General features: G+C 29.7%; 1 protein-coding gene across 5 annotated transcripts in view; it reads right to left on the reverse strand.

The window, feature by feature from the left end:
- Positions 1-12,196, reverse strand: part of LOC661399 (aminopeptidase A) — a 50,183-nt gene that overhangs the window by 15,319 nt on the left and 22,668 nt on the right. For all 5 annotated transcript variants that reach the window (XM_064358124.1, XM_064358122.1, XM_064358123.1 and 2 more), the window contains 6 exons: positions 7,033-7,180; positions 6,718-6,976; positions 3,713-3,883; positions 3,550-3,647; positions 3,360-3,494; positions 1,908-2,080 (listed from right to left, as the gene is read on the reverse strand). In XM_064358124.1, the coding sequence (XP_064214194.1) occupies positions 1,908-2,080; positions 3,360-3,494; positions 3,550-3,647; positions 3,713-3,883; positions 6,718-6,976; positions 7,033-7,180 (984 nt within the window). The remainder of the gene's footprint in view (positions 1-1,907; positions 2,081-3,359; positions 3,495-3,549; positions 3,648-3,712; positions 3,884-6,717; positions 6,977-7,032; positions 7,181-12,196) is intronic.

Below are 12,196 nucleotides of genomic sequence, written 5' to 3' on the forward strand. Positions count from 1 at the left end.
TAAAAAATTAATTAATCCTTTTGAGGGCCTACCTAGAAATTTTAATCCTCCTAACGCAGGGGGTTAGCTGCTTCCCAGGTGTTGTAGTTCGCAGCACTACCTAATCGAACGAACACTAAACTTGTCTCGTTTTTAACTTACTCACTAATCACTAACGCTATCACTTAATTCAAGAATTTAAATTAATTTAATTTAAAATTACGCTTAAATGCACTTAGTACAATTTAGACGCACTAAAAGGTAAACGAAGATGTTTTTTAAATTTATAAAAATTTAAAAGGGCAACACGACAATCGACTACCTCGAAAGACCGTCAAAAATCGAATCCCTCCTAAAGTCAAGGGCTCATCTTGCGTAAGCTACACTAACTCGCTTACCCCACTACCCTTGTTAAGTAGTTTCCACATATGCGAAATTTTGCAAATTTGACTCTTATGATGTCTTGGCATTTGATCAAACCTTGTTTAACTTTCTAAATATTATTATTAATTAACAGCTGGGGTGTTTTCCGATTAACAATTTCATTATAATTAAACATTAAATTTGGTAATCGTCGATCTGAACTGAATACAATACAAGAACGCTATGGAATTTCCCCAAATATCCTGAAAGAGAAATTAAACTCCAAAATTGGTTGTTGTCAGGTCTGAAGTTGTTTTTGGGAACACAATGAAATGAATTTTGTGTAACAACAAATTTTGTTTGTTTAAATAACACAGAAAATATAAGGGAGAACCCCGTGAGGAAACTGTAATTTTGGTCGTACTACCCCTTGTTAGATGTCGCCCCCAGTACTACACCGGTACTATTTTAACATTTCCGCGTTTTTCTCCAATTTCCTTAGGGATTTTCCTGTCTACTTTCCTCTTAGGATTATGTTAGTAACGGGCAGCAATCGTGTCATGCAAATTTTTTGCTTACAATAATTTAATTAAATAGAATGATTTATACATCCGAATTTCGACGGCTGCGCCTTAAATATTAGGGTTAAATTTTACATCAAAATGTTCAGAAAAATTTCGCGTGTTTTTCTAAACTACTGGTTTCGTGATCTGATGTTGATTTAACAAAGAAAACGTTAATTTCGCTGCAATTTCTTATAAGGAATGCACATGTGTGCTTGTAATTTGATATTCTTTTAAAAGCTCTGTTCTGTAACGAATTTGTCAACACCCCCTATTCAAGCGGCACTTGACCAACGTCGTTTTGGCTATACTAATCTAGTTAACAGACATGAATTTCAATCGACCAATTCGTTCTTGAAGTTTTGCAACAATTTGTTAACAATTACGCCGAATAAAATAAATTATTCAATTTTATTTGATGACTGGAGTACACTGCATAAAGACTCAACTTTTTGGTACGAAACGTTACGGGAATTTTTGAATAAGATGAAATTTTGATTCTTTCTCGAGTTGTTTACTGATCATCAACGTGCCTTAAATTGGCTCATAAATTCCTTTCTTTTTGAAACGTGACTAGTTAATTTCTAAACAAAATTTTGGATTTAATTTTAGGTTTATCAATAAATTTTGGCTATTTTAAACGAAAGTAAATTAATTATGCTTTTGTGAGAAAATCATTGGATTAGCTGGGCGACTGTGGTGCAGAGCCAGGCCGTCGCCAACCCCCATATCTTTGCATATCCACTTGTTAAAACACATGGCCTTTCGACCACCCAATTTGGCGATTTATAACGTTTTTAACAGTTCTTGGAAAGTTTCGTGGGAACGATAATTTTCTAAACATTTTAATGCTAACAAAGGAATAAATAAGTTAAATTAAAATTTGTTGCAACTTTTGAATTGAAGTTGAATTAATATTGTCAAAGAACTAAACGTTTAAACTGACTCCGAATATTTTGCGCTGGTTAATAAAATAAAATTTTAAATACCGCGATCATCACAGTATTCATAAATTCGGTAACATTTAAAGTATCACCCACCACAGCTTGTATTTCATCCCACAAGTCCTGTGTAACTGCATTACCATACTCATGTTTTTTTAGATAATTAGTTACACCTTTTTGAAATGTTGCTGGAGTTACAACCGTCTCTAACATCCTCAATACAGACGCGCCCTAGAAAAATATTTTTGAGTTAAAATTATTAATGAAACGAGATGAATGCAACATTTTTTCGTTGACCGCAAACTTTTTTTTTCTGGTGTTAAAACAACTCAAAACCAATCTCATCTTTTTTTTTTAATTTCAATTTCAACTCAGTAAGCTGTCAGCTATGTTTTTTTTTTAGAAAAGTAAGCGTTTATTTAAAAAATGGAGTAAATAGTAAAAAATAATGTTTTTCTATCAGAGGAGAATATTTTTGTTTACAAATTAGGAATTTAAAACTTATGAAAGCTTTGTGAATAGTGATCAATTTAAGAAAGTAATTCTGTAATGCCGTATTATTATGACTTATGACCGTTCTCACAGATTTTATAAATTTCAAAATCCTATTTTGTAAGCAAAAATATTCTCCTCTGATAGAAAAACATTATTTTTTACTATTTAGTGCATCTTTTAAATAAAAGCTTTTTTCTAAAAAAACATTTTTTTACTTTGTTATTTATTGCTTTTTAGTCTTTACTTATTCTAAACGTTTTTTTTTTTCTAAGATTTGATTTCGCCGTGTTATTCCAACATTATAATTTTGCTGTTTTGGCATTGAAAGCACATCCTAACCTTTGTTCTGTGTCTATACTCCAAGATACGTCCAAGATAAATGAATTAAAAAAAATAGCGACATTTGTTTGTAACGAAACGTAATGAAAATGATTAGGTATTAATATATTTTCCAATGACCAACGTAGGTATAAGTTACGGTATGTACACATCGAAAACCCATTTGTAAACAACCTAAAACATCAAAACCCCATTTAACTCCTCTAGGGAGTATTTAACTACATAGGATTCCATTGTCACGCAAATTAAGTAAGTATTCAAAATTTCAATTCATTGGGACAACAGGAACCCTTTCAAACTTAGCTCCAAAAATATGAAGCAGACACACAGACAACAAAGCAAGTTAAAAAAAGCTTTAAAAACGTCTTTAATACAAAAAATTAAAAATGCAAACTTTGTGTCTAAATTACAAATACTTAATTAAATGATAGGATGCAACATACACAAAAACAATTTTTTTCAAATTTGACTCCAAAAATATTAAACAGACAGACAGACAACAAAGCAAGTTAAAGTTAAATTTTTTAAATTAAATTGTAAAAAGAGTCGCCAGAGGCCACAATAATTGTACCTCAACAGGCAATTTAAGGTGCAAATTTGTACACTTGCTGATTTAAAAGAGGTAGGTGATAAATTGCAAAACGGTTTTTAGAAGTACGAAAAAAAATTAACTTACTTTATTGTACGAGACGGAATCAAACACTTCGGTGATTTGATCAGGCGTTTCAACAGTTTGAATGATTGGGTGTGAACCTTGTGTGGCGTCCAATGAAAGAATTGAATGAAGTGTGTTAATGAGGAATTGGTCCATCTAGAATTATTTGTTGTTCACTTAAATTTGAGCAAAAATATTTTGTAGATAGTACCATTTGCCATTCCGGTGTGATTGCATGGATTCCTTTAGCGGCAATATACGTTGCAAAACCTTCATTTAGCCATAAATTGTTCCACCAATCCATCGTGACTAAAATCAGCACGAATTGTTACATTACACCAAGTTTGTTTTTTTTTGTCTGTTGAGTTATTTACCTAGATTTCCAAACCAGCTATGTGCAAGTTCGTGAGCTACTACTTCCGCTACTCTTTGTTTGTTACTGGCCGAATGTGTTTTATTGTTGTATAAAAGAGCGGTTTCTCGATAGGTCACGAGACCCCAGTGTTCCATTGCTCCCGAAACGAAATCGGGAATCGCTACCATGTCTAGAAGGATTCGAAAGCACTTTATTTAAAAAGCAAAAAAACTTAAGTAAGTAAACTTAAAATTAAAATTGATTACAATTAGTGATACGTTACAAAAACAGTAACTTAAATTCTATTCTTTCTATGTTTAAAAAATTCAATCCCTTCTTTATGTTTTTAACAATTGTTTTTCGTATTTGACACATTTTTATTTTTGTTTATTCTCACCGGCAATTTTACAAATCTTTTTCATGATTATATTCAGTAACGGAACAAAGATGTTGGTCACAAAAACAACACATAATGTTGACGATAAGTGCATTTTAGAATTCTTCCTTGATTACTCTTTTAATGCCGTGCATAAAATACACATAAAATTATACAATCTGTCTATAAATGAATGTACGATCGTAGTAGGTATATAAGTTTGCCGTTTCTTTCCAGAAAAAAACGAACAATGTTAGTATATGAAAAATTTGGTTTTACTGATTGTCTGAGTAGATAAAAATTGGTACTTTTCAGAAATTTCATAGAAATAAAATAATTGAATGCGGCAAATTCAAATTCCAAAACCAACTGAGATCCTACACTCTTTTATAAACAATTTACTTTGCTAAGTGAAATATACAGGGTGTTAATGAATGGATTAGCAACAGTTTGCATGTGAATAATTTGTCATGAGTAGACAAGTAAAAATTCCTTATATCATTTTTCCAAAAAACCCACCTGTCGAGAACCACTGTGTGCTTTATGGTAGTTTATTAGCGGTTAATTTTTTCCTTAAACAAAATGGATATAGTGGCGCATGAAGGTTTTGAAATTTTTTAAATACTCTTTATGTATGGCATAAAAGTAAAATATTACTACTAATTTAATAACAAAACATAAATTGAAATAAAAAATACGGGGTGGACCAAGAAGTAAATTGATGTTTTGTCAATAATTTTAAAATTTACGCTAATTTTTATCATTCTAGTTCAGTGGTTTTCAAAATTTGGAACTTTAATTTCAGCTCGATTTTTTTAAGAAAACTATGCATTTTCGATTACAATGAACTTTAATTACAAAACTTATTATCAACAGATTTTATTAAAACTGTCAAATAAGGGATATAAGGGATAATACTGATCTGCAGTTTCAGTTTTTGTTATCATATTGCAGCGGTTAGTTACGTTAGAACTATTGTCATTAGTGGCAGTGCATCTTTTCATTTACGACTAAAGTGTGTCCTGTGTTATACAACCTGTTAGCGAATGGTTTAGCAAAAATTTAGAGGTAGATAGAGAATGGCAAGACAAATCGATTTAGCAAAATTTATGTAAATAAAAAAATGCATAGTTTTACAAAAAAATCGTTCTGAAATTAAAGTCCAAAAGTTTGAGAACCGCTAAGCTAGAATTATAAAAATTTACGTAAATTTTAATATTATTGACAAAACACCAGAGGTAAATTAACTTCTTGGTCCACTATTTTAATTTGTCTTGTTATTAAAATTTATAAAAAAAAACAAAAATGTTTTTGCCAGAACTGGGATTCGAGCTCCCACACAAATAAATGTGTGTCAGCCGCTGTTTTGAAATATTCTCAAAACGCCGATTCGCCACCATCTCCATTTTGTTTAATGAAAAACTCAACTGCTAATAAACAACCATAAGACACAGTAGTTCTCAACAGGTGGGTTAATAAAAATTTCTGAAGTACGCATTTAATCCATTTAGATCGTATCTGTATAAGTACATATAAAAATAATTTCAGTTGATGGGAATATAAAAAAGCTGAGAATTATTCAAGAATTTTTTTCCTTCTTATAAAGGTTTTAATGCCCTTAAAAAATTCATTTTATTCTTCGACATTGTCAAAATGTACGGTTTTTCTCTTGTGCAAGAAAATTTTGACAAGAGTTTAGCATTTCTCAATACGAATCGCTAGCTTATTTTTAATAGATTTAAAGCAATTTAAAGCCTTGTTGAGTCTAATTCGAAGAATAAAATGTTATATTCAACTCGTTTTCGTGTAAATCGGCTCATTTATTTCAACTCGTGGTTTATAATTCTACTTGTGAAATAAAGCGTCCGATTTACACTAAAACTCGTTAAATAAATAATTATTTTTACTCTCAGTTAGATTTCTTTACTGAAAAATTAGCGTAATATCAATAAACATGTCATCAAGGAAAATATGAAAAGGCAAAAACTACAAACAAAAATGCTGTTAATATGCAGCTAGTTATATATTTGAATCACTTTTTGGGTTTTGAAACAAACTATAACATTTGTTGTAAATTATTGTCACAGTCATTAAATTTACACTTCTAGTTTTAAGTAAAATTAACGATTCATTTCAAAATAAAAAAAAAGTTTGTGATACTTTTTTGTTAATTTTGTAATTAAATTATAATAATCACGGATAACAATAAGGAGAAAAAAAAAGTTACAAAAAAAACGTTCTTCTCAAAAATAATACAAAATGTTCAACCATTTTAAAAATAATTAATTGAACTCAGAATGGTCGATTTGGATCGTATTTACACAAAATTTGAAAGCTCTAGTTATATTAAAAGTCAAAAAGTTTCTAATGTAAATCTAATATAAAAGAATCAGCCTGTATACATAGTTTGGAAAAAACATAGTATTTGGAAAATTTTGAGTTTAATGCCAAAATCATAAAGATATGTCCATAACAAGCAAAAAAATTGCAAGGGTATCACTATTGTAAGTATAGTTAAAATTTAGTATAACAGTACAATTTATTAGTTCTTGTCTACGTTTTCGGAGAAGAAAGTTAATTGATATTTTTTATTCCAAACAAAAAAATTGTATTAGCACCAAAAAAGTTATTTTGAGTTCAATACTTACCCAATTTTGGTAGCGGATATGGAATAGCAAAGTACGTTATATAGTACTCTATAACTTTTTTCCCAACTTCTCCCGCATAAGTCGTCTTTTCGAGTTGATGGGGACTTGCGTAAACCCTGAAAGGAATGTCTTGTCCACCATTTTGAAACGTTGTATTTGTATATTTAAAATCTGACACGATAAAACATGATAGATACGTGGACATTGGTACCGTTTCGTTAAAATGTACCATAACACCTTCAGGGACGATTTCTTCACTCTAGTAAAAGTAAAGCAAGATTTACTGAACACATCTAATTAGGGTGTGGTACCTACATCTTGCGGATTATTTGATAAAGCGATGTATTCAGGATCATTGGGTTTTAAAAGATGAACTTTGTATTTGGCTTTTAAGTTGGGTTCGTCGAAACAGGGGAAAGCTTGACGGGCGTAGGTGGGTTCGAATTTTGAAGTGGCCATATTTCTGAAATAAAACATTTCCTATTACCAAATATCAAAACACACAAAAAACTGTTAATTGTGGCCATGTTACGGATATCTAAAACTAAGGATATGAAACGACGTACAAATAAAACGTCCCCGTCCTCGATAATTCCGTTATTGTCACCAGAGGCGCAGTTGTTCCATTACCGTTCAAGTTTTCAGAGCAATGAATTTATAAAAACAGTTATAATTAAATAAAGGTTAGCACAAGCGCAAATAAAAAAATACAGGCAGATAGAGCAGTAAATTCTCAATAGTAGGAGATAAAAATAACGGAAAAATAATATCCTAAACTATATTTAAAAAAAAGAATCAAAGTTTTACTAATTTGCACTCTACCGAATATTTTTCAAAACGCTGCGAATACGGTTACAGATACAAAAAAATGTCAGGAAAAAAGTTGTAGAGAATTAAATTTCCTTTAAAAAAGTCCGCGTGACCATATTCCTATCTTCAACCATTTAGGCCCCAAAGTCATTCAAAGACGCTCAAGTGATGGATTTACTTCATTTTGCCGGTGGTCAAATATTGGAAAATGAATTTATACCTAAACCGTTGAAGATAGACATATCGTGTCGCGGACTTTTTTGTAGAAAAATTTATTCTTTACAACTTCGTTCCTTACATATTTTTGGATCTTCGACCGTATTTGCTGCGTTTACAAAAATATCAGGTGAAACACAGATTGATAATTTTAAGCGATAAATTTTTCCGCGACACCATATTTCTATCTTCAACGGTTTAGGTATAAATTCACTTCCCAATACTTAACCACCGGCAAATTGAAAGAAATCCGTGGCTAAAGTGTTTTTAGGGCCTAAACCGTTGAAGATAAAGATATGGTCCCTATGAGTTTTTTAAAGGAAACTTAATCCTCTACAACTTTCTTATCAACATTTTTCTTGTATCCGTATTAGCAGCGTTTTGAAAAATACGGAAAAATTTTAAATTTTAAATAATTTTTTTCTCATGTTTCTCATGAATATTTTAGTCGTCTGCTTTTCTGTTTGTTGAGAATGCTAAGCTCAACATTTCTGCATTTTTTCCAAGTAATTTCCAAGTAATTAGTAATTGGGTGAATTTAAATTAATTTAAAATCTGTCACCGAGACGTTCGACGCGCTTTCATTTTACTCTGTATCTCGTTTCGTCTCCTAGTTAAGAGGCCATGCACTCCTTATTTCAAGAATAAATAATTATTTTTCACAATTAGAAAATGCAATAAAAATTTTGCAATATCAACTACGACCGTAAATTTATTTTAAGATATCAGTATTTATTTTTAAATTACCTGTAATAATTGGAGTTATAGACTCGGTTTTTAAGATAAAAGTATTATTAGTTTTAACGAATTGATAACAAAAATGATAAAAGTTTTATGCGATGTACGAATTGTAACTGTTTGTGCCTATAAATTTAATAATATTCTTTTTATTCATATTCTTCAAGGTTCAATCGTAGACCATAACAAGATTACATTACGAAAGTTAGTTCACCTTGCTGTAATGTGAATCATGGTGTATTTAATACGGCCGATGCCAATTCTCAAATCTCAAGTAACAATTGGAATTTTATAACACAAAAAATTCTGTTTCATTTTAAATTGATTAAATTGATTTTAAATTGATTTATTAGGTGTTTTTTAATTTGTGAAAGTTAATAACAAAAATAGACATTACAAATTCGAAGACAACAAAAGAAAAATAAATTTAGCAATGGAAAATTAAATAAGATTCGGATTCTTTGTTTATGTTGTCAAAATATAAATAAAAAAAAAATAAGATAAGAGACAAGAGGCATTAGAAACTTGATAAATATAAAATAAGTACTTTTCTGACATCAATTAATCATTAAAATTGTTTTTAGCAAATTACTTATTATTAGAACTAATTACTATTTGTAGGTTTACAATTATGTAATTACAACATCTACATAAATTTGTTTACTCACTAATGACTATTTTACTTTTATTTGAGAAATTGGCAATACTGTCTCACTAGAAACATTTCAAGGTGACGCATAAAAATTGTCGAATATGCCACAAACAGAAGTAAACATTTTTATTAAAATAACAGTGCAACTTAAAAAAATATACCACAATTAAATAAAAGTAAAACAAAAAGAAAAAAAGAGGAACTAAAGGTCAAATTAATAAAATTAAAGAAATTTTGGATGGCAGTCTAACCAAGTATCTTCTCCCGAATTCGCGAATTTCAGGAGAACTAAATCTCCAAATTTCTATCGAGGTGCTCTTTTACTCGTACAATAATTTTTAATGTCTAAATTTTTCATCATTGTGTTCAACGTCTTGAAAAATATATCCTAACAATTCAAAATATTTTGTCCTTCTTTCTGAAGTATGTTATTGTATTGTATTATATACAGGTGTTCCGTCTAAACCATACATTAGAACTATTGGTAGTTCTAATGAGAGTCATCTCAATAGTCCTGCTCAATAAAAATATTTTCAAGATGGCGGTATTTCGATTATACCGAAAGTCGCTATCAACTTTCTTCAACTTCTTGTTGGATTTTCTTGGCGTGGAAAATAAATAAAACAAAGTTTCAAAACCCGACACACCAAACCTTTATTTTAAACACAATGCGTTTCAACCACAAAGTAGTCATTCTAGTCAAACTAGTCATTACTAGATGAACGAGAATATTTTTCTGCATCGATCAGTATTAGCATTCCTACACCTATCTGCGATGTTTTTGAAGTTATGTTGTTTTTTTTTGACATTGTAGAAAATTTCTTACTAACCACAACTATTTTTGCAAAGTTTGTCATAAAAATATTTCTGATTAAACTTAAACGATAAACTCTGTTCAAAATTGTGTTATCCTTCTCCCGAAAACAAAATAAATTCTTTGAATGTTGGTTTAAAAAAACATTAATTTCTCACATTTTTTCTCTTGTTTCCATGACAACCTATGTGAAAAGGCCTATGGCTAATGAAATTTTCAATCGCAACAAAAGTTATTATAACTTGAAAATGATTAAACATAAGTATAGGGAATGCTAATACAGATCGATGCAGATTTAATAAAATAAAACTTGCAGCAATTCATTTGAAAAAATTGAATTATGAAAGCTTAATGTTCTAAAAATTTAACTTTAAACACTTGAGGTTTGTTATTCTTTTTCAAAAACGCATTAAAAAATATAGCTTTCCATTTAAAATAAAGAAGTTAATAGCGACTTCCGGTATAACCGGAAGTGTCACTATCTTGAAAATATTGGACAGGATTTAAGAGATTGTGGTTGTACACAAATTTTCAGATGACTATCATTATTAGAACTAAACATACTTCTTCTAATGCGGGGTTCAGACAGAACAGCCTGTAGATATTGTAATTTACATAAACAATTGTTATTTCAATATTTTTATTTTTTATTATTATTCAATTTAAAATTTTCAGGAGTACTTATTGCAGATTGGTTTAAATTAGAGATTTTCTAAAAAACACATTGTTTTTTTAACTTTTTAAGTTAGAAAACATTTGTAAATAGATACATTATTTAATCCCAGTCTCCTGCTTGTTCTGTTTATACTACAATTATATTTAATAATGATTTATGCATCTAATGCTGTAGACTTTTATTTTGGAGACAAATTAAGTACCTAAGTACCTAATTAATGCGAAATTACCACAAAATTTTTCGGTTGCCTTAATGGCCCATTTAGAACATAGTATTTTTAAGTCAATACGAGAGGTAAACCGCACCTAGAATTCTCGAATACCAGATTTGCCTTGATTTCCTCCATATTTTGCTTTTTGTCAATGATTTCCCGTGCTTATTCGTAACAAACTACAATAAGCTTCTAGTTTTTTTTCAATAACAATAATCGTTCATAAATAATAACTTCATAAGTCATAACTATTGTGTAAAAATAAACGGTCATGGTTTGTGGTTGAGTTTAATCTGCATTAATAGCCCATAAATAGGATTTTTAAATACATAAATATTGAAAGCTTCGTAGAAACAAAGAGAAAAATTTAAACAAAAAACAGTCAAAAAATCGCTTTATAAATTACAAATCTCAACCTCAACGAGAACGAGTAAAAGTAAACATTAATAAATTAATGACAGTAATAACTGTAAATTAATTATTTCCTATACCCCGTGGCAGTAATTCCATAAAATAATATCTAGACAAAAAACAGTAAGAGAAAACTTTTATACATACCTACGTACATTTTTAACAGAAAATTAACATAAATTTATTAAAAGGAAGTATTGAAACCACGAAGGATTATTAAAGTAGGTGAAAATAAATAAAAAAATATTCAGCACGATTAAAAAATTACCTTGAACTTGTGATTGGTGAAATCGTTTAAAGTGCAAAGATATGATATACAAAATAACTCAGATTTCTGTACCTAAAAACTTAGTACAGCGTAGTAAAAGTTAAATCAGTTTTTTTTTGTTAAAACATGACTCAAAAGTCTCTTTTTGTTTACTTAGTCGGCTTTGGAATTGGAACAGATTAATTTAATTTCAATACAGCTAAAGCATTAAAACTATAAAAATTAAATTTCTACAAGAGGTGTTAAATTGCTGTAAGAGAAAAAACAACTGTTTACAGCTTTCAAGCATGGAGTGTGTTTTTAAAGTGACATTTTACCAAAAGACGAACTTGACAGCTGTAAATTAAATGTTTTGTGAATAAAACGTTGTTTATATTAAGTGTGTCAAACTGACGTAAAATGTCAATTTTAAGTAATGCTTCTGGTTTTGTTAAGCGAAATGTTTGTTCCAACTCTAATATGAGTATGTAGTTATTTTGTAAATTTTACGCTTGCAAATTAAGTGATTCTTATTCTTCACACAAGCTATGAAAAAAATTAAATCTGTCACCAAACATAAAAGCAGTTTCTTCTAAAGACATGAAAAGCGAGTAAGCCAGTAATAATAATTTACAAATAAAACAGTTTTTTTTTAATTTGCTACATTCCACTCATACGTGTCATCTTGTTGTCAATTTTTTCGA

Source organism: Tribolium castaneum, chromosome 7 (assembly GCF_031307605.1).
Source record: "Tribolium castaneum strain GA2 chromosome 7, icTriCast1.1, whole genome shotgun sequence".
Lineage (NCBI taxonomy): Eukaryota > Metazoa > Arthropoda > Insecta > Coleoptera > Tenebrionidae > Tribolium > Tribolium castaneum.